A 26697-nucleotide genomic window follows, 5' to 3' on the forward strand; every position below is an offset into this window, starting at 1 on the left:
CGATTGATTGAGCTGGTGGCTGGAGGTGGGAACCCCAGAAACATTCTCACTGCTGCTGGTCCCCATGCATCCATCCATCTCGCCAAGGTCTATTCCTTCATATTGTCAGTGCATCCATATTACCACAAACAACTCCTGGTTTGGGAGACTGGGACTGCTTTCCTTCGCAACCACCCAGCTGACAGCTGAGCTGCTCTGTACAGGAGGCTGGCAGGCAACGGAGCCCAGCTCTGCCCACCATGCTTACACCGGCACTAGGATGAGGTGCTTTTCTTCTAGATGAGTTACCAGTTCCCCACACCAAGGAGTTTTTAAAAAGGGGTGACTTTACCCACAGAGTTTTATCTGTTAGTTCAGGTGTGCACTTCTCGCTCCCCTCCTGCACTGCTACAGCCGGGGTCTCAGGGCTCCCACCTGGTCCCCTTCAGCATCTCATTGCTCTGCGTGTGCTACGCCAATGAGCACCACCACCACCAAGCCATTGTGCTCAGCCTAGCATCTTGTGCTTTCCAAAACAGAAAAGAGAATTTATTTTCATTCATAAATTTTGCTCCTTCCTGGGGGATGTGAAGAGCCTTGTTTACTCCAGAAATCCCCTGGGTTATGCCTATATAAGCTCCAGTCCCTAAAGGATCAAGCTGGCAAGTCAGAAGAGACAGTGCAGACAATAAGCAGACCTTTGAGACTACAAATTGGAGGTTGAGTGATTGGCAAACAACCTCTCCTCATGAAAAATTATGCTACAGCAACACAATAGTAATGAGAGCCAAAAGTATGTCTATTCCTGATTTGTAGACCAGGTTTTAGTTATGCTATAATCCTCTCAGTATGCCTGCTTAGGATCCCGCAATCACACAAGTCATGAACACTACCCACAAATCCTGCGGCTTCCATGCCGAGCGAGCGACACACCAGATGAAGAAGGATGGAAAATATACATGTGGAATTGTTCTGGGAACTTAAAGCACACATAACAGTAAACAAAGCAAATATGGTGCAAAACCTGTTGCTATTTTCACAGCATTTGCCGAGCAAAGCCGCATAATGCAGAAAGATGCATACTGCCTCACACCTTTTCTCCAACCCTGGCAGATTAAGCACAGCAGCACAAACAGCAGCAGTGAGAAAGAAATGCTATGCAGAAGGGCTGCCCCATTTGCTGCTGCACCACAGGTATGTTTGGGTATGTGAGAGAGCGGAATAAAGAGCCTTAAAATTACTTTTCCTCATGCCTCCTCCAGAGCTTCAGCTGCTCATGGGAAACTGATGGGGGAGAGATTCCCTCGGCACTGTCCTCCCTCCTCCAGGCACTGTCTAAGCCAGTCTGAAAAGGTTGCTGCTGTTGATCTCTGTCCCTCTTGGGGACAGTTTTCACAAAGTCGGTGCAGTTTGGTCTGATAAGTAGGCTGTCTCTGCTCCCCGCAGAAAAGCCAGTGCCACTGTTGGATACCGGAGCACTTGCTGAACGAGAGGCACTACAACTTTTGGCTGGTGGCAGGAGAGGTGGCTGAAAGCCAGCTGACGGAGAAGAGCAATATCAATCGCTATGCTGGGGGAATCCTCTGAAAATGCTACCGAAGCAAATGGCAACCGCTAATGGCACAGTGGCAAACAAGACACGAGTGATCTTGTACTCACAGAGGAGAGAAAAAGGCAAACGGCTGAACTGAAGTGATCAATATGAACTTGAACCGTGGCACAGGGCAAACATGTGGCGTGCCGTATGGAAACTCAGAACAAAACAGAAAGCTTGGAACAAAATGAAATTAAAAATCTGCTTTTATTTCGAATTACTCCACTAAACATCCAACTGAAAATTGTGTTGAAATTGACATGACTTTGTGACATGTTGTTCCTTGAAGACTGCCATTTTCCATCAAAAAAAAAAGGTATTGAAAACATTTCAATCTGGTTACCCTTTCTCCAGCTAGAAAAAATTAAATTGTGAGCTAAAAAATAATACCACACCATTAGTCAGCAAGAGATAGTTGTTCAGCCAGCATCCATCATAATATTTTCAAGAAGCCATAGATACCGAATGTCTGGAAAGGAAGGATGGCAATCACTCCAAGCATGGATTTAAATGGGTTTAATTTTTTAACGACAGGCCCCATGCAGCTTCCCTTTGCTCACTGTTTCTAGATATAACCTCTCTGGGAAAGCATCATCAACCAACCATCTCCAAAACAGATGAGTCTTCTGTCTCTGTTCTCCTATAAACAAGAATGCTTCTCCCACATGCTACCCAGTCCTGGAGCATGGTGGCATTCTGTATTCTGGGGGGTCTTCTATTGAACAGCCTCACACTAAACCATCCCTGCAAAAGTACCTAAGCTGCCAAATCTGGAGTTTATTTGATGAACAGGTTTTAAAACAAAATTTAAATTCTTCCTCTATAATTTTTAATAAGTATCTGGATGAAATCAGATCGTGAAGAACTGTATCAAGAGTCATTAAAATTAAGGATCTGGAGCATGTCTCCTATGAGGAATGGCTGAGAGATCTGGGAATGTTTACTCAGAAGAAAAGAAGGCTCATCAATGTATATAAATACCTGGAGGGACAGTGCAGAGAGGATGGAGCCAGGCTCTTCTCACTGGTGTTCAGTGACAGGAGCAGAGGCAATGGGCACACACTGAAGCACAGGGAATTCTTTTTAAATATACAGAAAAAAAACCTTTTTACTTTGAAGGTTGTTAAACACAGGAAAAGGTTGCCCAGAGAGGTTGTGGAGTTTCCCTCCCTGGAGATATTCAAAAGCCATCTGGACATGGTCCTGAGCAATCGGCTCAAGGTGGCCCTGCTTGAGCAGGGTGGTTGGACCAGATGACCTCTAGAGGTCCTGCCAACCTCCATCATCCTGTGATTTTGTGACAAACAGATGAATTATCATCACTTGCACAAAACTATATAGAAAGAAAAAAATCAAGAAGTAATGTCAAAAAAGGGAAAGTTTTCCATATTCATTACGGCAAAAGAAGTTATTTACTGGACAATATTTTTATTTATTGCATCTAAGAGCATAATGAGAATAGAGACATAGGTTCACTAAGCTCAGTTACCAGGCCCAAAACTAGCCCTAAATGCTCATATGTAAAACTCAAACACACCCACAACACTAAAGTATAAAACTGTATCCATAAGTTTTCAACTCCTCCCTCCAACATTCATTAAGTTCACTGATGAGATCAGAGAACTAATTTCCATTGGCAAACTTTATGGCTCTATCAGTGAATGACCAGAGTGGGAGCTGAAATAGCCATCATCAGAGCAAAAGGCAGCAGAGTCTACTTTAGTTCTTGCTCTCTGTGCTCTAAGGAATACTACAATCACAGAAACACCTCCTAGGTTATATAGTTTATTTGCCTGCCAGAGTGAGATTCTTCTTTACGATAATTTTTAACACTTGCTTTTGCCAAGTTAAGAGCAATGTGTTGCATCTAAGGAAAATGAGCTTATTTTGCAGCACCCAATAGTTCCTGGCGCTGCATCATGTAACAGGGAAGGTGCCAAACTGTTCAGACAACACACTGTCCCAAAACCAGAGAGTCAGCTACATAACAGGATCCCTCTGAGTGTTGGACCCCAATACAAATCCTCTTGCCCCCTTGCTGCAGCACAGTCGCCTCCCCTGCTCAAGGCACAGCTACTCAGTCCTGGCATCTCACAGGCTACATCTTGTAGCCCAAGCTGTGGAAAAGAGGGAAGCAATTTTGTAAATCTCATACTTAAGACACAGCTTTACACCCCTCTGGTCCTCCTCCAGCCTAACCTGCTCTCCAGGGATCCCGCTGGAGATCACCAGTCTTTCATCCCACGGAGGACTTAAAAAAATTACTCCAACTATGGTCACCTGAAAGTGTTCACAAAAGGAAGAAAAGCAACTCTAAAGGAGGTGGCTGAAAAAGAAGTGACTCAGATGAAAAAAACACTCAGAGAAAATGCCAGAAAGCTGATGCCATCATCCTCTCTCCAAACACCCAGATACACAGGATGAGTTGTCCCGAAGATGAGCTGCAGGGCTCCCACATCTCACCAAACCCATTTGGGTGAAATATTTGTGGTGTCATCTTTTGTTGGGGAATAGTTTCCTTGCAATCTTTTCCACATGAAACCTAAATTGCACAAAAGCGGAAAGCTCATATATTTAAATGTTTTTCCAGCGTATCTGCTTCCCATCCATAAAGGTACTCAGGTTTTCAGCCATGTTTCTGTCTCTTAGAAAATTAACTGAGGAAGCCAGCCACACAAACTGCCCAAGATTAGGAAAAACAGAGCATTCCACAGCTATCTAAAACAAATAAAATACAAAATAAATAAAAATAGTCCCTTACTTTCAACTTTAAATGCAGAAAAGACCATTAAAACACTTATATTAAAATAGTAAGGTAGCACTACAAAAATTAAGAAATTATAAAAATAAGATTGTTCACATACTCCAGCTTTTTCACCATGAGAACATATATTATAAACAGCCTTTTTTCCCCAGACATTTTCTATTCTTCTGCATATTTAAACACAGATATTGGTGCTTAGCAACTGCAAACCAAAGTCATTTACTTAAATAACTGCATATAGGTTAAGTTACTTCATTTTATATATGTACTTTTAAAACATTGTGTGTTTTATAATATTATTTAACATGTAGAGAGACAGAATCCTCATATATGGATTCCAAAAGTAAGTCACTTACCTTGACATTTAAGCAAACAAATATGGATTTGTGTCTGCCATGGATACACTTGTGTGAGTGTATGTGTGTGCACTCACGTGTGCACGTGTGTACTTTGTATACAAATTACTTGCATTTACATTGAGTGAGAATAGGAAAAAAAAATTGGAAAATAAATAAAGTATTCCATCAATGTGAGAATAAATGGCACTATATAATGTAAAGGCCTGTATCGTTCAGTGTACCAAAAACTTTTATGAAGCTGCAACAGTATTTTATCAGAAATGCCCATATTTTACACTGGAGACAAAGAGGAAAATCAGGAAAGTTCCAACAGTTCAGAAATATCACGTAGCTGCTGCACTGCAGTATTCCACTAGCATTTCTAAACACAGACCATGGACTTTTTTCAAGTTACACGAAACATTGGCTGCACAAAAGTTTTGCTGAATGAATTAGTCAACAGCATGCATTATTTCATATCACTCTAAGCAACATGAACATTTTGAAGAGGAATAATACATTTTGTTAGACAAGTTGGTCTGGCTGCAAAAACCAGAGATTTATTTAAGCACACAAACTTTTCTTCAGGTCTCTTACCTATTTGTTTCCTGTACTGGTCAACAGGAGTCCTTGCTGTAGAGGCATCTTTTCTACCCATCGTTTTCAACTCAAAAATCACTGTCAGTATCAGAAAAAAAAAAATGCATTATTCCTAAATAACTTATTAAGGAAATTAATTACTTCTAACATGAGAAAAAACTGTAACAGGCAACATTTACATGATCATACACAAAGACATAAGCCTTCCGAGAGTACAATGAGACACTGCAGTTAATCATCACTATTCTATTAGATAAATTCTAAACATACCTTTTTCCCCATTGCATGGGTTATTAACATTACAGAATGTCTGTTAGTTTGAATTAAAAAAAAAAAAAGAAGAAGTAGGATTTAAACCGACTGCACTGTAATTCATTTGGTACCATGGAATTGCATTCCTATAGAATTTTTTTTCTTTAGTAAACTCAGGAGCAAATGTAAGTATTGTGAGCTGTTTCTGTTGTTGGCAAACACTTTTACACTACACCCGGGGCACCCACAGGTGTAATCGCTCAGGAAGTCAATCTGCAGGCACAACTGTCCAGCCACCCTGAGCAAAAGAGAGGAACGTGCTACCTAAAAGTGCATCAAAAGTTGTGTGGTTGCATCAACAGAAGCGTGGCCAGCAGGTCAAGGGAGGTGATTCTCCCCCTCTACTCCACTCTCGTGAGACCCCACCTGGAGTACTGCATCCAGCTCTGGAGCCCCCAGCTTAAGAAGGACATGGACCACTTGGAGAAGGTCCAGAGGAGGGGCCACGAAGATTATGATAGGGCTGGAACACCTGTCCTATGAGGACAGGCTGAGAAAGCTGGGGCTGTTCAGCCTGGAGAAGAGAGGCTCTGGGGAGACCTTACAGGAGCCTTTCAGCACTTAAAGGGGGAAAGATGGGGATAGACTTTTCAGCAGGGCCTGTAGTGATAGGACAAGGGGTAATGGTTTTAAACCAAACAAGGACAGATCTAAATTAGATATAAGGAAGAAATTATTTACTGTGAGCTTAGTGAAGCACTGGAACAGGTTGCCCAGAGAGGTGGTTGGATGCCCCATCCTTGGAAACATTCAAGGCCAGGTTGGATGGGGCTCTGAGCAACCTGATCTAGTTGAAAATGTCCCTGTTCCTTGCAGGGGGGTTGAACTAGACGGTCCTTAAAGGTTCCTTCCAACTCAAACTGTTCTGATTCTACGTGTTTTCATAGGCCCTCTAGAGCCTATCCTGCCATGGGCTCTAGAGATCTGTGAACAAAAAGAAAGTGAAGAATAAAGGTGAGAGCTGTGGCTGTGCTCATTTTATTCCTCTCAGACAAAATACTGAGAGTTTGAATCACCTTCAGTGCATTTAGGTAACAACCATCCTGACTCTTGCATAGGCTCCTCACGTTGCACAGCGCAAGCAGGTGACACTAGGATTGCCTGGGGAACTGCACTATCATTTATGCAAAGATGCTCTTTTTGGTACTTCGGTGCTCCCACACCATCCATGTAACTGAATAAGTGTCAACTGAGCAGTGTTTTAGCAAACCCCCAACATACGTGTACAACCTTATGGTCTCTTATTCATCCCCTCGCAGGGCTGCCACTCAAAAGAGACAGTAAGATTCTACAAACATGCTCATTTCACCTCTTTTTCCATAGTCAAAAAATACCTGGCTTTTATAGTCACACTTGTTGCTCAAAACACTGTTTTTCAAATATTTTGGCTAGGCTGAAGACATCATTCATCACAGCGATTATAAGCCCCACTGTTCGACCATCTTTATGACACAAGCGTCCCAACATCAACGCCTGTGCTCACAAGAGGACTGACATTTCCCAGAAGTGTCAGATTTTTCCAGTGCAGAAGATGCAAAACAGCCAACACTTGCCTTTTCCCAACCAGCCTTGGCGAGCACAGTGCCAAGGGCAAACTGGCTGAACCATCCCGGGTAGCCACAAACCATCTGCAGATTGCACACGTATGGCCTTGGAGTATCTGCAGTTTTACTTTTCTTCCGCACAGTCTGACAAGAAACACTGTATGGGAAGTGCAGCCCTTGAGGACACTGTGATGCCAAACCACAGGCACAAAAACATGCCAAGACGTGGGCTGCTGAATGGGCTACTGCCTGCATCACAACCTTAAAACATTCACCATTACTTCCTTCATAACTTCAAACACGGTTCAAAGTATAGCTGCAGGAATGATGTCATTAGTGATTCTTGCATTTTAAACCCACAAAGTTTCTTTTTTTTTTTTTTATTTATTCTACACAAACTATTGTCATTTAATGCCAAGTGACAAAACCAAAACAATACAGATGGAACGAGGCTCCTTAACTTAAAGTGAGGGACACAGGGCACAAAATGACTTTGATTCTCAAAAATCAGCAAGCTTCTTAAAAGGCATTCAGAAGTAAGAACCCAGTATAAAAGAATATAATTATTTTTTAATCTGAACAGAAAACTCAGTTACAGTGTTTTAATGTTTCCATATACTATTTTGGTTTAATTCAGAGAATACTCCCATTTTATGTAAAACACATAAAAAATCCACTGGGGTTTTCTCCCCTACTCTATTATGCTTTCCAGCTATTTTCTTGACTGTGTTAGATTTCTCACATAACGTTCACATCATAATAACAAGAGCGGGAAATAAAAGTAACATTTGAACTTTGAGCTAGTTGGGAGATAACAGATACATTTTACACTGCAAAACTAGTTCTTGGCTTTTTTTATGCCACTGTTAGAGACTGTTTTGACTTGCCTTTTGCAATTTCAATAGCCTACTAATGTTTTGTAACAAAATGTCAGCTGTGAAAGATGTTTGCAGTTTTAGCAGTGCCAATAAAACACAAGAAGAAAACACAGGCAAAAATTATTTCCCAACTTAATACAAGCCGCAGAGGTGCTCGCATTTGCCCGTGTGGCTCGGTGTCACCGACTCCCACATCTAGAACCTCGACTGCTCTTTGTTCTTCACAGGGATGCAGTAATCATCATTCATTTCCTCCGCTTTGATGGTTAGATAGCAAACACCCGAGAAACCCACGGAGACATTAGCAGATACAGCCACAATGTCTAATAAGACAGCTATTTGCATAAAAGATCAGCCACAATTTAAAATGTGTTGTGATAGATGTGGAAAGGGAATAACAGGTCTATATTAGCATGTACGAAACCAAGATTGTTTTCACAATTTAATTCCTCAGGGACTGTGGCTCATCACCTTCTCTTGTAAAGAATCCTGCATTCCCCGAGGAAGCAACTTGCCACGAGCCAGAGTTAAACTAAAATATGGATTAATAAGAGATAATATTTATTATTTATGAACCTTGCTGGAGGAGTGCTTTCCAATGTAACTTTCTGATCAGATTACCATAAAGGAAAAGCCTGGAATCTTTATGAGTCACAAAATGATTTGAAAAGTGCATTTTCCCTATTTAAAACAGCAGCTGTCATCCTAAAATAAATGGTCATCTTAACTTTACTGTAAATGAAATTTGCACTCAAGTTGTTCCCAGTTATCTCTGGCCACTCCGTTGTCTCCGATGTCAGCGAGTGGAGGATCTGGCCTTTCCTTCATTTCCTTGCCAAACCGAAGGGGTAGGCAGCACGCCGCGCCGCGTGCACCCCAAGCAGCCTTCGGGTCTCTGGAATTTTAATGACTACAGAACCATTTAAAAAACACGTAAAGGAGCTTGTCACTGCTCTTTTTTACAGGTTACTAAAAATATTTCGGGAGGAATTTCAGATCATTTGAAGGCAATGTGAGCCCTCCTCAATTCTAAGCTTTTACAATAGACAGGCTTAAGAAAAAGAGGTGAGGCTCAGTGGAATTATTTTTTGTTTATCTATATTTCAGAGATACTACAAGGTCAAAAGACATCTTTGTTTTTGTGGTATCCTTCACTCTTTTTTCACTCTCTTTCTCTTCCCCTCTAGTAATTCATTTTTGAAGGCTTACATCCTTGGAAGAACACATGATTTTTCTTGTCCTCCTCTTTTGTTCATAAGCAGTGTCTCATAATAATTAATACACACAACAAATTGCCTATTATCTTATTATCCATCTCCAACTGTCAATAGCATTTTGTGGGATAAAAACTAGTTCTGAAAGTCCATTCAAGCTCTGGTCACAGGAGTGTTTAAATCCCAACTCATTGTTCTTGATGTGTACAGAGCTTGTATCAATCAAACAAAAAAAGAAATTACTTCAGTGAAATAAAAACATATCATGAATTACTTAAGAAATACTAATAAAAAATAAGTACAGGGACTATATAGCAAAAGATTCACTTTGTGCATTTATGATGCAACACAAATGATTAATAACAGTGACAAGACAAAGTGTGAACTAGTGAACACTCAAAGATCTACATATGTGCATGTGTACAAACTTTCTTAGCAGTGATATTTGATAGTATGTCTGTATTCTTCAACAAGAAGCTGCCTAAATATTAATAGAGGGCATGTTAGAGAAAGAAACATAATCAATGAAATGTCTGGTTTTGTAGCTGAAATAGAGCTAGTCAGTTGAGAGAAAAGCACGTAAAAATTCAGCATAGCAAAGAACCACTACAGAATGTAAAAGTACCAGGTCAGGTCTTCAGCTGCAATTGAAAACGCAGGTAGACAGACAGCGAATATCTGTACAAATGCAGAAGTACCCTGTCCTTAATGGCAAATGGACATCTAACTTAAAAATCCTTTTTTGTTGGTGGTGTTGAACGCAATGCAGATTGCTAATTCAAACTCATAACACAAATTATTTTTAATATGATTCAAAGCTTACTGATGTCAGTGAAAGAATGAGTCTTTTACCAGTTAATTTCATAGCTCATAGTTTAATAAATAATGGATATTAAGACCTTTACAAGTTACAAGAGAGCAAAAACAACTGCCCTCTTGTTGGTTAGTTATACAGTGGCTACAAAAACCATGAAATTAGCTTCAAATTTATCTAACAAAAGTAGTACACAGGTACTAGTTTCTATGAATACCCAGTGTATTCTTCAGGCTGTTTCAAAATCCTGAGGCAACGTATTATGAAAAATAAATTTCATCAACAACTTAGATTAGTTCCACCTAATTTCAGGAAGGTAAGTGAGACACCCAAGTTATGCAGGAGGCCACCTCTGCTCCCTTTACAGTGAATGAAGAAAGAGGTGCAATGGTAAGGAATCCAAATCACCTCCGGCAATCTTGCTTTCTCACTATACTCCTAAACCTCTCCTAAGTACCTGACATTTAGTGGGACTATTTAGGCCTAAATATTTGCATTTGCTCTTCTAGCAGAAAGTCTACTTACTTTTGCTAGATGTAAAATGTTTTTAAATATCTGAAGAGTTGAAAAGATTATCATTAAATCTATTCATGACAGCCAGGAAACAAGTGAAAATTTCAAAGATTGCAAAACCTGACTAAGGTTTTTTAAAAAGACTTTATACTTGCATAAATTTGGGGTTTTTTAAGCAAAAAGATGCTGTTAGAAGTGTTAAAGGTTCTTTCCATTCCCAGTACAGTACAGTTTGTCACAGCTTCTACAGGAAGAAGAATCAAAATGTACTAGGCCAAAACTCACTTATAAAAACATTACTTATGCAGAAAATAGCTATTTAGCAATTGGTGTTATACTTGTTATAAAAACAGTATGACATCTTGCAGAAAAATATTCTTATTTGTATGATTCTATGCACTTTGTATTTACTTTCCATTATTAGGATTTGTTATTTGTCTTCAGAACCAAATGGCCTACCCACTTCAGAGTCGACTAGAGCTATACCATCTGTGAAACATATATTCACTTTAATATGAAGACAGATCTTCATCTGAACAAATTTAAAATTCCAAACATTCAAAGATGAACTCTTTTTTTCACTTTTATGAATATATGACAGCATTGGTGTGTCAAGAAAATATACTTAAAGAAGTTCATGAAGCAAAAAAGCATACAAGTGGTTTGATTCTGCCTTGCCAGACAGTTCAAAATGTAGCATTTCCCAGAGGAAAGAGTAATCTCTGCTAAAGGGGAAATTACTCAATAAATGACACCATATGCAGTATTTCAGAATAACATTCTTCAAAATAACAGAATCTGTTTAAACTTTTTTGGGGGGTGGACTATGGCAGAAATCCGAAGTAAACAGGGTAGGAAGAGAATGAGCATCCAGACCACCTTGATGCCCAGACGCACATCCACAAAGGATGCACACAGCCTCCATGGGAGCAACCAGAGACGCTGTACAAACACCTATATGGTCTGAAGGTAAGTACGGAGGACGCCACTACCACCGCCACGCCTGCACAAGATGGAAACAAAGCACACGCTTTCTGCCTCGTGAGCTAAAAGTTCATTGAGTCAAGAGCAATGGCGAGAAACACTTATTTGCTCCACCTCAGTAATTGAAGCAGCAGCAGTGAATATTTTGTGGTTCAGTTAAATCCCAGCAGTTTTATTCCCTCTTTGATCCCCACCACACACCCCTTCAGCACTCACTTCCTTTGATGAAGTAGGGAATAATTTAAATAACAGGTATAAAGCTAGAGGTCATAGACCTTAAATTTCAAAATCAGCTAAGTCTGCCTAAGCACTTCACTTCTAATATGTTATGAAGTTACAATTCGTGAATTTAATAGAGCGCCACGTGGTTTCACTGAGGTCTTATTCAGAAACCTCAAAAACCTTGTTTTGCCCTGCTAGGTGTTACAGCAGGGGAAGAGCAACTTCTTTCCCTTCTTTAAATCAGCAAATAACCTCTCTACTCTCCTCATTCTTTAGTTTTGGGAAGTGACAAAAATTCCATTTTTTCCATATGTTACTCTTTTCCTAGGACTGCCACAAGTCATAGCTTGCTATAAGCCTGGGTGCTTTAATTACATACACTTGTTAATTCCTCATTTGTAGATTTTAAGCTTAGGCTCATTTTTCACGGAAATGAAATTCTTATTTCTTCCTTAAGTGAGAAGAAATATTTAGGGAGTAATTATACTTCCCCTTAGCATATCCATCTTAAAATACAGTTCACAATGATCCAGAGGACAGAAAGTCTGTTTCACGACATCTTCAATATTGCAGAATGGGATAACAACCTTCAGTGAGAATAAATCTTGTAACTTTTGAAGCTATTCACACATATAAAAAATTTAGAACAATAAATAATTCCATATTGATCTTTTTGGTTTTGCTTCTATTCTATTGTGCCTTTTTTCACTTGCATTATCTTGGACTTTTAAATTTACAAAATTTCTGAGTAAGTTATTTAAAAATTGAAATAATGTCTTTGAAAAAAGTATCAAAACAAGATAATTTGAAACTGCTAGATTTTTTCCTTTTCTCTCACCCTGTTTATAAGAAAAATACTTTTAAAAGTATGTTAGGCTAAGTTTCAGCTTAATTTTTCCCCATTAATTCTAATATCGATATCTCATTTATTTTGACTCCATTTTCATTATAATCTGTCTATTATTTGAGAAGAAAACCAGCTCTCAGCAAAGTCTGTTCCTGCTTGACAGTCAACCTAGTAACTGAAAACCAGAAGAGAAAATAGCCACAAATAAGCCACACAGGCACAAAACCGGGAGGCAGACAAATGCGCCCTTCTGTTACATATTTGACTGTAGTATAATACGATGTCGCAGCACACATGACTCCAAGACATAATAATTGCTAAAACTGGTCACCACATTTATAGCCTAATGATTGCCTTGTTTCTTTCCCTGAGCAAGCATGCAAGTTGAAAGCAGGCTACAAATGACAGCAGCAAATAACACTCCAGCACACGTAGACCTAATCATAACACTTGAGCACAACTGAATTATTAGTTCCATTACTAAATCTGGTGTTCAAAAGGACTTAAAAGGTATTCTTTCCATTCAGCGTTCAGAATGAACGTGGATTTTTTTCCTTTCTCTGAAACTACTGCAGCTCGATAAGTATGATATAGACTGATTTATGAATGAACAAAAATAGTTTTACCCCACTTTTGTTGTCTCACATGCTGTACTAGGCATTCAGGAAAGCAATTCAGCTTTAAAAAAAAAAAAAATTCTAGTCACCAGGCAAAAGAAACTTTAAGTTTTAACTTGGTTGTTTCAGCATCTATGTTTTATTTTACTTTTTAGTAACTGATTAAAGACAGAATAATCTGTTAAATCTTCCCCATAAAGATCAGAAGATAAAGCTGATGCATTTCCAAAGCCTTAACACAATACATAATTTTTTGTATTTTTTCTTTAAAATTGCCCTAGTTGAAAACCAGTAGACAAACCCGTAAATAATTTAGTGTTAACGTATCAAATGTAAAGTTCAGCCTTACAGCACTCCATAACAAGCTTAAGCTAGTCAGGCTTAGTGAACAGGCCCACAGACGTTAGCAGCAGTATTTTCAAAACCTGGTCCTACTCTACTGGTTTTGAAGGATTAGGCCATAACTGGGTGAAAAGTTTAATGTCACTTAAATAACATCAGCTCAGTAGTTTCCAAAGTAGTTCAAAACAATAGGCCAAGCACACTCACTGCAGATTATATCTAAATTGCTCAAGATTTGGCTCTCCTGAAACCTACCTAGAGATCCCATTAAAGGTAATGATTTTTAAGACAAAGACTAAAGTAATAGTGTACATGATACCATCTCTGGAGGAGCTTTATGTTCTATTTAGGCAAAAAGGGAATATAAAATCATTGATATCTATCAAAAATCTGAATCTTGAACAAAAATTGAATTAAAGGAGTGGATCAAAATCAGGCTAAAACCTTTATATGTATTAAATGAAAAAATAAGCTTTGATAACCATCAGAAAATGTGGTAAACTGTTTACTTGCCTTATTTTAAGGCAGAGGAGACAAGTGTGAGTGCAGCTGGAAAAAAAAAAGCAGCAAAAAGAAAAATCAGCAACTAGCAGAAAAGTAGCAGTTGAAATTGCAGAAAGTCATGTAAACATCTTGAAGGTCATGAATGCAACCATTTGTGCAAATGTCTGCCTGGGTGCTTTTCATGGGTTTCCCTGTAAGACCACAGGATGGGAGGAGACTGTGTCCCCATCTGTTCCCACTACTCCTGAATGGCTTGCATGTGTACCACAAGGCAAAAGGAATTTTGCTGCAAGGTTCATGGTCCAGGAGAATGCAAAGGAAAAGAAATGACATGAAATGAGACTAACATAGTGGAAAAAAAAAGTACTCCTTTGGATGTTTCAAGTCACATAGTACACATGAAATTCTACCTACTGTGAAAATATGAGTAAAATACAAAATTTAACACTTTTTCACGGGTTGCTGCTTTTGGAGATGGCACATTTTTAAGATCCTGGGTTCTGATGTGTGACAAGTTAGCCTTCTCTGGCCTAAAAGATACCTCAGATGGAGAAATTTCTACATCTCAAACTAGTTAGGAATGGAATAGTTATGAGACTCTTCAAAGAGATCATTTAATGTGTAGCTATCAGCTCGCAAGGATCTCTTGAGAAAACCTAGCCTGAGACAAAATGACAGGCGACAATCCACTCCATTTGCTCTCATTTCCTGAGTGCATCTCTCTAAGCACTAGGGGTTTGCACATGCCCTTGGCTACAGTCAAAGGAGGTCTGTTCTGTTGCTGCTACAATTGCTCAGTCCAGCCACTACTGTATCAAAAGCTGTACAACCCTGTAACCAAGCTTAAGAAGTTTAAGGAGAGCTGGGACAACCCTGAAAAGGAATTTAGCTAAGTTGCTTCCGCTTTTAACTTCCAAAATACTCGATCCCATACATTTAGCTTTACAGCCATCCCAGCTGCTTCCATACTTTTTTTTTTAATGAGGTGAGTCAATGAAACTCTATACCAATATATACAGGGGAAACACCTTTCCGCCTCTTCACTGTTTCTAGGGCTGACAGTGCTTAAGTCTGAAGGCTCAAAACCAGATAAGAGACAAGGTTGGTCAGAGAGCCATTGCACTGAGCTTTTTCCTACACACACCATTTCCTCCCCTTGAAGGTCTCCTTGATGTACAGTACATATTCTATAGAGTCCTTCTATGGTCAGGATACAGAATTGAACTGAGCCTATACAATATACATTACTTGTGTGCAATAACTGACAGAATGCAAGCGCTTTGAATTCTTTACTCTGCATATATGGCTATGTTTTAGTATGGTACTCACATTTAGATCATAATTTCCACGGGCCTATATAAACAGGCATGAAGATAAACAGACTCTCTTCCCATGTAGAACTGGAAGAATTCATCCAGAAGCTCTGCTTTGTAAATAATTTCAGATGTATTTTACTGAAGCTGTAAAGGATATTAGCAAGTGTACTGGGACCTTTTGTTTTAAATTATTATGATCTGCTATTTTAACAGAGTTACTAATATTATTTAACCCCACTAGTGTACTTAAAATGAAAATAGTTTGAAGCTTTTAAAAATAGGTTTTGTCTCTATAATAATCATTTTTTTCAGAATACCCTCTTCATATTTAGCCTGTTGGTCTGCTGTTCTGTATACCCAGAAAGATACCAAAATAATCCAGGCTTTCAAATTATTCTATCTTTCAGAATAAAAAGGTAAACAGCAATCTAAGAATGCTTTGCTAACCTTCTCACTCAAAAATATGGAACAATTAAATCATAAATTAAATACCACATGTCAAAAAAAATCCAAAGAAATCAACACTCATCCTTGCTCTGACCATTTTTTGATTGCAGCATCAAAAAAAACCCGCAAATTATTTGCTGCTGCAATTCTTTGTGGTTCCATTAAAACCATACTTAAGCTGAATCACACCAAACATACTCTAGAAAGCTTTCCACTATGCGTATATGCAACAAAAAAGAAACAATGCTTTCCACACCCTCTGTAATAGGAAAAAAATTACAAATTCACACAGATGTAGCATAGCCTCACCGACGGCACCCAACACTAAGTATGCAGGAGGGCCTCTGCAGCAGCCAGGTGGGACAGATCGCTAATAGAGCTTGCTGAAGCCCAACATGGGTGAGGTATGGTAGACGTGTGGTCAGAAACATCATGAAAAGCTTGAACCCACTCTCAAGCCCACCTGCTAATGGTAATACCATTAACAGAAGTAAGTTTGTGTCTTCTAGGACTTTCATCATACTTTCAAATTTTTCAGGATGTGTTTTTCATAGAAACAGAACTAGATGCACCATTCCAGCACTGATCATATTAAAGGGATTTAAATCACCCTCCCACCTCCCCCCCCAACCTCTGCTAGGTTGCACCAGCCTTTCCTGCCACTGTCCTGCACTTGAATCCCCTTTGGCTACAGGTGCTTCCTCACAAACCACAAGTCTTCCCGTAGTCATAGCTTTACAAGATAAATTCTTTGATTCTGCACACACATCTCCCTCATTCTTCTCCCTCAACACATTTGCAGACAAACTGCATTTTAACAGACTCATGTTACCATGATCTCAGCCATGCTTTAAGTTTTATCCCTTCTTCATCAATCCAGCAATCACTGAACCCACACATCCTTTGTCACTATTGCTTTTATGTTTACACTAAGACAATTGACTAAAACAGGGAAAAGCATCACCCTTGACACAAACAACGGGGAAAGTCCCCACAAGCTCTCATCTGTTGACAGTGGCCTCCAGCCATTACTTCTGAGTGACAGCAGCTCACCAGCTCTTTATCCACTTTATTGTTAATGTACAGTCCTAATTCTTAAATTAATTTTAGTTGAGTAACAGTAAATCAAGGACCTAATCAAATTTAAATGTTAGCTGGACAAATAATATACTTTTCAGTTTGGCAGCCAAGACACAAAAACAAAACAAGTAATACACTGCTTCAAGTTAACCGTTTCCTTTTGGCAAGAACCTAAGTAATACAAAACTGGTCCAGCAGCAAAATAAGTGAGGTAATCTTAATTGGAGGCAGCGTAATCAGCTCCACACACAAAGAGTGCAACACTAAAACCACCCACTGGACAATTTCTATGGCATACATACTACATGAAAGATCTATGTTTTTAATATGAGCTTTTAGTCATTATCACCTTTAAGAGAAGACAAAATCATGAGGCCAGAGTTTAAGTAGAGATAGTGATACGGTAAAGTCAAGTACTGAAATGTCCTCCGCACTGACCTGGTACAGTAACAAGTTGAAAACATAGGTAATTTAAAATAGAAAGTTTAAAACATGTTCAACTCGAAACTACAGGGAGGTCTCATGAATAAGCTTTGGGTGTCTGAGAGGCTTTAAGATGTTGCTGACCGCAGGTGTTTAATCACCTCTCTGCCAGGGGTGAGTAGCCTGTAAAAAACAAGGGGGGGACCCCCTTCCCAGCCTACACATCAGCACAAGCCACCCAAAAAGAAATGTAAGTTAAGGTGAGGGAAGCGAACTGAGGTGCAGGTATTGCTGGCTCTTCCATACAGATGGCAATTGGAGGGGTGGGGAGAGGGCGACCAGCTGGCAGCATCTTAAACCACAGCATCTAAGGCTTCCAGAGCACATCTGTCAGAACCATTCGTGAATAAATTTGAGCATAAGAGTTTGTAGAATTGAGAACTTCATATGTAAAGATTACAATGAAAACACAATAGTTAAAAGCACAAAAAGCTACAAAGGCTGATTGATAATGTAAATGTGAGAGGGAATTATCATGGGTAAACTTAACCTTTTCTTCATTTACACCACACAGCACAGCCGGAGAGAAAACAATTGAAACTTTGAAATCTACTACATTTCCAACCCAATCTGTTTCCCCACTATAAAAAACAGTTCATAACATAAAAGGTTATTTTGTTACATTATTTATTTTATTTCAATTGAAATACATGAGGATAAATTTGGCTTTCTAGCTACAGGCAACCAACTACAGGTGATGTAACCCCACCTTTTACTTTGTTGTCTTAAGAACAGAAATAACAGCATTAGTAGCTGACAACAAACTTGTGTACAAAACAGCATGCTTTGATTTGCCCTCTGGATTTTAACTTCCCAATACCATTTTCAGCATTAACCTAGTGCTAACCTTTGCTCTTTCCCTCTCTCATACTTGCCCTTTCTGGTATAAATGACTTCTCCACCGTAAGCTTCTGCTGTCAGAACTCTCTTTCCCCATTTATTTACTTCATCAGCTCAACATCTATTCCTGGATTTCTACTTCACCCTTCCTCTCCTGGCTATCTCCTATCCTTCTTTGCATCCACTATTGGGTTTACATTGGCTAATTCATTACAATGAGTCAGTCTTTCCAATTCTGTGTTGTTTTTGATGGAAAAACATACTGGATGAAGGACAATGCCAAGAACAATCACAACACATGAATAAAGAATATTTTGTTGATGTATGAATTATCACATTTAACATTGCAAAGAAGTCCCGGGACACAATAAACTGTACTGTATAAACACCTGTTGTGTGACAGCAATATGTGGTTACACAGGCAAAATCAAACTTAAAAATCACTAACGCTGATTTTTTTAGCCTTGCTGCTAAGAAAATGCAGAAGAACTGGTAAACAACGGGATTAGCACTGTCCATGTCAAGAATGCCTGGAGTAAGTGTTTACTCAGCCCACTGAATTACACGGGTATCTATGCACAGCTAGTCATATAAAAGCACCTGGGGTACCTTGACATTTTCCCATGACCTTCAAACATCATTCTAATAAATAAAAATGTATCAAGAATCATAGGCTGTTGCAGATAATTTTGGACATTAAGGCTGCATTAATGCAAGTTCTACTTGGAAAAACACATGCAAGTGTTTTTTCTTCTTCTGTAGCAGTACCAGTGCCCATCTATGTTTGTCATCACATGAAACAGAGCTCCCTTCTAAATGGAAAAAAAAAGAAGAGTTTTTCTGGAACTATCTTTCCTTCTATCTTCTTCCCTGAGGGGGAGGAAAAAAAATCTTAACTACTTCTTCTGTGTGTCAAAAAATACTTCAAGACTAAAACTGATTATTAAAGAGCCGTAACATAAATTGTGTTTCTTCATCTCCTCTACCAACAACATCATTATGTTTATGTTGTACAAAATACTGCAATGATATACGAGATCATCAGCTTGGTAACTAAAACCAGTTTTACTGTGCCTGTGATTGATAAACTATGGAAGTATTAAAACATTAAAAATGTTAATCTTTGAAATAATCTCCTGAAAAGTTTTTATATTAATTTAAACCATCGATCATTTTAATATTTAATCATTGCAGATTTCATTTGAAATGAGGATAGCCATTCACTGAAAAGCACTTCATCTTTTATTTTAAAAAATGATCAGCTTGTCTGTGTTCTGTAAATCTCTTTACATTTTTTCCTCAATAAAAAGCAAAGTTGCAAACAAATGAACAAGAGAAGAAAAATGTAAAGCAGAGTTTGTGTCAGAAAACATAATTCTGCTGTTCTGTTTCTCAGGAGCAACTGCATTACAACAGTGGTATCACAGGAGGGTCAAAGAATTGAGGGAGACTTCTACTGTAAATGAAAATCATTAGCTTCTTTGTCTACACTTTACAACCATCTATGTTTCATTCGCTTTTTGTATCTCACAAAATGTAAACATAACGATTTACTTATGAAGAACAGGTACTTTCTAGAGTGACTCAACTCTCCAAGATTATATTAAACTGGGTCATTTTTTTTTAACCATTTTGTAACATTAGCCTGCTTTAGCAACATATAAAGACTTCCCAAAGTATCCTATCCTCATCTATAATTCACAGCTTGCCTTGCCTAATGAAAAATTTAGATTAATATGGAAATATCTCAAAGGAAAACAAAACCAAGAACAACTGAGTTATGAGAAAAATCTCACAGAAACTCTAAAATTCCAACTGCTATTAACTATAACTAACCTTGATGGTATTTGCTTTCTTTTGAAAGATTTTTAAAACTATCTAAGAGACCAAAACTAATTCATGGGACCAAGAAACAAATTTCACAGAAAAAATCCAAGGAAAATGTCTTCATTGTGCTGTATAAAAACCCCCTCATCTTGTTTTCTATATACACTCTACTAAAACTGGATGTTTCCTGGAGCTACTGCCATGAAGTGCACTGAGCTTGACTCATCATTTAAGACTGGGCTGCAGGATTTGTCTGAAATATTTGAACAAAGTAAATCCTAAATACACACTGAGCAGTATCATAGGTTACTATATCAGCTCACATGTCTAGTCTTTGCTCTGTATTTGTGACCAATAGTGAGTCAGAGGATTTTCCCATACCTGCTATAAAACTGGCACACAAATCGGCTTCCTTTTCTGAAGAGGCTGCAGAGTATAACAGCAAGAGTTGTGAAGCCAGGGAACTGACAGAAGTGCACGTGGAATCTTCCAGTGCACATAAACTTCCTACGTACAGTTCAAGTTTATGAAAATAATAAAAAAAAAAAAAAACAGTAATACAAGCACTGCCTTTATTCTTGATTTTACAGAGAAAAGTATGTATCTTGTTGCATATTACCTTTTGCTAAAGTCTGTTTTTAAGGAAAGATGTATGGAAAAATCCTGTTCATTCAATGGGATGCAGTAATCAAAACCAGGAACTCAGCTGCTTGCATCTGAAACAGAAGGGATAGTTCTGGTTTTATGGAACGTAATAGAAACATATATACGTATTTGTATGCATATCAATACAAGATCCAAAGTTAATTGTAAGTGGAGTTTTACCAATGCTAACAGGAACCTGTTTTAGTCATCTGATCTGAAGTAATCTTTCAAAGTCCAGATATTTGAAGAGCTCCAACATCTGTGTTGAAACAACTGAGTATTTTCTATATTCCTTTTGCAGATACAAAATACTATTTAAGACAGACTAAGAGGTCAATTGTAGAACATTGTAGTAATCTCTACTTGGTTAAATTAATAAATCAAATTCACAGAATTACAGGATTGTTGATGTTGGAAAGGACCTCTTAAGGTTATCCACTTGGGCTCATCTGCCCCTGCTCAAACAGGCTGAGCTAGAAGACTACACATAAATTACAGAAATATAAATTATAAAATAAATTACAAAAAGGATTCACATACCGAGGCAAGGATAACACAAAGAAGTGAGCAATTGCCCTTTCTTAAAAATATAAGTCAACTGTTTGTATTGGTGTGATTAATTTATTTCAAAGTCAACATTTTGTTTTCTCTATGCTCACACTTACAATACTGACCTGAAGTAGGCTTCCATGAAGACAAGAAACAAATTCTAGAAGGGTAAATTGCACTAATTCATGATCAAAGATAATCACGCCAACAAAAAGTGTCTGCCAAATTTTTCCTTAGTGAGAAGTCAAGCTATTTTCCAAACAACAAAGTTTGTCTCTAGCCCATTTTGTACCAAGAGGTGAAGTGATTCAGCCAAGGAAGATGTGCCAAATAGCACTATTTATGAAACAGTTCAATTTTCCTCGTACTTGTAGATTGTAGATCTACCGTCTACTGACCGTAGACAGTCAACATATCTTTAGTAACATGTACCCTTCCTTTATGATTAGCTCTTCAGGAATGAGCCTGGTCCCCAACAGGAAAGAACTTGAGCTGTATACATGTAATTGAATTACTGTGTGTGAGTTTGTGTGCTGTACATACAGCCCAGTTATTCCATAAGCTCTTTTAAAGGGGTTTCCTGGTATTATGCTCTGTCCTCACAACTATGTAGGCTGACGGAAGGCAGAGCAGTTGGAGAGCCACATTAATACGCTGGCAGAAATCCCTGCCAACACTTCTTGTTTAGAAATGTTGCGGCTCCCACACTTCTGTCCAGGATTTTGAGCATAAGTGTAACCAACGCACTCTGCAGAAAAGACAAAGAAGTCCAATGTACCCGGAACACATCACACCTGCAAGTTAAACACAGTCAGCTCAACAAGCCCAGGGCTGTATCAGATTTACTGCATACGCACAGCCAGCCCACCACATCCAGCCCTGTTACACACCGCACGTGCAGCGGCTCCAACACGCCCCAGTCTCACTGCGTGTTGAGGGTCAGCCTACACGCACACACACACACAGAGCAGCTGTTTGTCCAGCTCCCAGACACCCGGAAACCCCACAAAGACAGGGTTTCACAGACACAAACCCAAACCCATGCTGTGTTGGTGGGCAGAACATGATGAGCAGAGCTCATGAGGGAAACATGCGGGGTGTCCTCAAACGGAGGCATAGCAGACTCCTGTCGGCTCAGCCAGCCTGACAGCCGCGGGGCCAGGCCTCGAACACAGCCCTCGCCGACGTGGGGTTTATTTCCCCCTCAAATCGGCCGGTCGCAGCCTGGCACCACCTGCGGGCACAGGGGAAGCAGGCCGGACAGTCGCGGAGCGCCCGGTGCGGCGTGAGACGGCACCACCGGCCCCGGCCCTGAGAGGGGCCACCCGCTCTCGCCTCACGGGCACAGCGCCCGCCGGCCGAGGACAGCAGAGCAGAGGCGGCCCTTCTCGCCCACACCCAAAATGGCCGCGGCGGCCGCAGACTCCCCCCGGCCACTCAGCCCACGTTCCGAGGGCTGCACCCGGGCGCCCGCGGCACCGCTCCGATTGGCAGCGGGCTCCGGCCAATCGCGGAGGCGAGCGCTTTCTCCCGGCCAATGGCAGCGGAGGCCGGCGCCGGACAGCGGGCCGGCCGAGCGCGGACGCTGCCTGCCCGCAGGCCAGTGGCGGCGCCGGAGGAGCGGCGGGGCAGCGCGTCCCCGTCGCCCCGAGGAGGGGAGAGGGGGGTGGTTGCCATGACAACCGCAGGCCCAGCGGTGCCGGCCGGCCCCGGCTCCCGCGGCCCCTCGCCCACCCCGGGAAGCGGCGCGGTACCTCGGGCCGAGCGGCGGAGCTCCGCCTCCTCCCTCCTGTCTCGGCGGGGCGACTTCCTGTGCTGGCGGGGCTGCCGCTGCTGCCGCCGCCTCCTGCCCGAGCGCCCCCGCCGCCCCGCCTCCCGCTCCCGCCCGCCCCGCCGGGCAGCGGCCTGCGAGGGAACCGGGCGCCGAGCCCGCCGGAGGGGGGGCTGCCCGGGCCTTGCGGCACCTGCGGCGGCGGGAGCGGTGCCCGGCCCCCGCCCTCCCGCCGTGCCCAGCAGCTGCGCCCGCAGGTGCGTGGGGGAAGATCCCGGGGTGGCGGCGGGCCTGGCCCCCTAGCGCCTGCCCGCCCGCCGGGAGGCCTCGCTCCCGCCTGCCTGCGATTGCCGGGTGTTTTGCAGGGTTTTGCAGGGGAGATACTTCGCGGGAGGCTGAAAGTTCAGTCGTGGAGGGTTTCTGCATTCCACCTTCACACCCTCCGCTCGGTTTTTACCGGCCTTTTGCCTGCCGGTGTCAGAAATGTTGCTCCGAACACGTAGCATGAAAAGCAATTGGCCACCTTCACATCATCATCATCATCATCATCATCATCATCATAACAAGCCTGCTTCAATGGAAACTTACTTTTACGGTCCTAAAAATGCAACACATGGGAAATTATTAACCCTATCAGGTATCTTTTCAGCACCTTGAGATGATGCTAGGTCCTTTGTAACAGGTAATTTATTTACTTAGGTGCAAGAAGTGAGGCATTGACTCATGGAACAGCTTACTGATTAGTATTGCGACTGCACGCTTTGCCTTCTTGCAAAATGGCAGTTGATAACCAAGTGTAACACTCCCCTGTAAGGAAAGATACACAGAAAAGAAATATTTGCATTTGTTTACCTCTGCAGCTTAGGAAGTGAAAGCCATACCCAGCTGAACTTTCCCATCTTTCTAGATGACATGCATGCAGAGAGGAGAATGAGCCTACAGAAAAGTTGATTAATCGGAATTTCTGTCGGGCATGCGTACCAAACCGCAGGGTGTTCTCCAGACATTTCTGTAGCAAGCTTAATGGATGGCTGAAATGAAACAGCTTTCTTAGTAATACAGCTTGTCCTGATTTTGAGTGATGAGACACAAAGCATTTTTTGTACCTTTTCTGCCAAGAAATGTCACACAGTATTTAGCTGCTTTGAACATGGCACTCACTGGACACAACCTTATGTTTTCTTCCCAGGATATCTTGTCCCCTGTGGGACAGGGGATGTCACACCCACTGTGGTCACCACTGCTGATTTTTCCAACTCCTGCATATTCAGAATTTTCAACAATTTTTTATTTCATTCATACTCTTAATGGTAAGACAATAACCGTCTATTTGTAAAATATTTTAATAATGTATTTTGATTCCTGGATTGTTTTAATAGGATTCAGTTAAAGCCAGTTCATTATTATGCTCCTGGACATTTGAATATAATGTTATGTGCAAAACAGCAATTGCATTCAAATAGCTGTTACACATTATTTTTGACTGCGTAATCACAACCAAAATAAATAAACATGAAGGAATTTCAGAACCAGTGTATCTGGCTACATGGTTTTGCATTATCTGAACAACTGCTGAGGAGTTTGTCCTTCTGAGTCTCTGTAGCAAAATACATTTAGTCCTAGTTCAGTTTCACCTAATTTTATCTAACCACAATATTAATTTCACCACCAGGTTATTCTAAATAATAAACATATTACTCAACAGCCTCGGTACTGAATCCATGAAGAATAAGTCGTAAGGAATTATGACTTCATGAGAAGGAGCTCTACAACCACTGAGAAATTTTTACCACTTTTAGTTTTGCTGTCTTTAATTTCTTCATTATTAATAGGAATTCTTTTATGGGAAAAATGCTTGGTTCCCACTGCAAGGTTTCTTCCGCAGAGAAGGCGTGCATATTGGTGGAATGATCAGAAAGGCGGTTGACATTTAGGTGATAGAAGGTACTACTGACAGCCTTGCTGTGTTTCGTAGGATACTCCACTCCTGGGTGGAGTATATGTGTCACAGGATATTTATAATCTCTCTCTTACAGGTATAAATACACAAGGGATACAATTACTGAATATGTAACTGTAACTGAAATGTATATCAGAGGAATATTTTATTGATATTGCCACACTTGTCAATTTGGTGCCGTATCCCTTGAGCAGATGAATTTAAAAATGCAAAAGTGTTTTTTTAAACTTACATGGTGTTATTTCACAAAATTTTGAAGAAAATATATCTGCTGTTGTTTTCAGTGACTGTCCTTTCCTGTTTTTTCCTCCTGGTTTTCATTTCTTCAGAAGATCTTCAGCTTACTCTGACAGTTTGACAAGAATCTGTCCATTTTTGTTCTCCTTCTATGCAGTGGTTTTCACTTTCATAATTTGTGAAAAATTTTTGGATAGAAGTTAAGCCTACTGAAAATAGGCTTCATTTTCTTGTTTATCTTTTGCAGGGCTCCCAGAAGCGGTCCCTGAGCTTTTACAGTTCAGTACATAAAAGGCTGGGAAATTATGCTCAACATCTTTGTTCCACGTTGACAACACAGATTAAATTAACATACAGAAAACTAACTCCCCAAAATGCAACAACTTGTCTACTGTCTAACCTGATGTCTCCTCGTGTATGTCTAACCACCAGGTTAAGCTCAAAGATGTGAAATAATGCTCTTAATTATTTTTGTTCCATTCGTTTTGCCATCACTATGAGTAAGAGTTTTGTCCCATCTCTCATCCAGGACTTTAGCCTACATTTTGCCAATAAAACAGCAATTTAATTGGTACTACTATTGAGGGTATCGTTAAATCTTTCAGGTAATACCTTTCCCCAGAACTTCTAAAAGGAACAGTATTCCCCATCCAACCACAAAGCTAAAGCTCTCTTTATGCTCCTGTCACTTCCTAACAATGTAATTTCTGGTGGCTTTGACAGATACAGTCTTGCTTTGCTCATACCCAGCCAGAACTGCTGCTGAAAGAAATAATCCCCTTAGTTCATCCCTCTGTCCATGTCACTCCCCACTTTGCATCTCTCCAGTGCCTCTCATCTCTACGCTGGCTCTGTATGCACTTTGCCTTCATTTTGAAATCCTTTATTCCTATCTTGTCTTGTTTTCACTTAGCTTTAATATGTTGCTTCTTGCCTCTGAATAACCTAGGATACTGGCTTCCACTGTGCTTTTATTAATGTTTTTTTTGAACAAATCCTGTTGTGCTTTTCGCCATGTGACAATACTACTCTCAAATCCAACCAAAACCACAAGCATAACAGCGTATGTATTGTAACTTGAGGCCACTGTGTGCTGAGCCTCCTCCAGTCATGCTTCTCCCATATTTACCATTTCTGCCCGTTAGTTCTTGTCATGTCTTACATTTCAATTGCATTCTCTTCAGCACAGGTACCTTCCTCTTGCTCTTTGCTCATTTAGTACTTACCACCCTAAGATCACTATTTAGTCCCTAAAATCAGAGGCTCCTAAAACCTCTGCAGCATAGTCAGTAGCAGAGCAACCCTGGACAACTGTCCTTACGCCTCGCTCTTGGCGGGGGCAGAAGGGCTGCAGAGCCCATCCTCTCTCCTTCCAGCCTTCCAGCTGAAGAGCTCAACGCGGTGTCAGTCATGATAGATGGTGCATTTTGTGACACAGACAGCCTGCCATTAGGACAAACTCATTTCGCTGAAGAG

General features: G+C 40.5%; 1 protein-coding gene and 1 long non-coding RNA gene across 2 annotated transcripts in view; one reads left to right on the top strand and one right to left on the bottom strand.

Moving 5' to 3' along the window:
• Positions 1-23096, bottom strand: part of TRIQK (triple QxxK/R motif containing) — a 64805-nt gene extending 41709 nt beyond the window's left edge. The window contains exons 1-3 of the mRNA XM_086741009.1: positions 23008-23096; positions 20679-20775; positions 5273-5353 (exon numbers count right to left, since the gene is read on the bottom strand). Coding sequence (XP_086597135.1) covers positions 5273-5333 — 61 coding nt within the window. The 5' untranslated portion in view covers positions 5334-5353; positions 20679-20775; positions 23008-23096. The remainder of the gene's footprint in view (positions 1-5272; positions 5354-20678; positions 20776-23007) is intronic.
• Positions 23097-23571: 475 nt separating this feature from the next.
• Positions 23572-25617, top strand: LOC147601835 (uncharacterized). The gene is made up of 3 exons (XR_015257944.1): positions 23572-23661; positions 24214-24334; positions 25469-25617. It is a non-coding gene; the product is annotated as an uncharacterized LOC147601835 (long non-coding RNA).
• Positions 25618-26697: the final 1080 nt, after the last annotated feature.

Source organism: Chlamydotis macqueenii, chromosome 2 (genome assembly GCF_036417535.1).
Source record: "Chlamydotis macqueenii isolate bChlMac1 chromosome 2, bChlMac1.mat, whole genome shotgun sequence".
NCBI classification, from domain to species: domain Eukaryota; kingdom Metazoa; phylum Chordata; class Aves; order Otidiformes; family Otididae; genus Chlamydotis; species Chlamydotis macqueenii.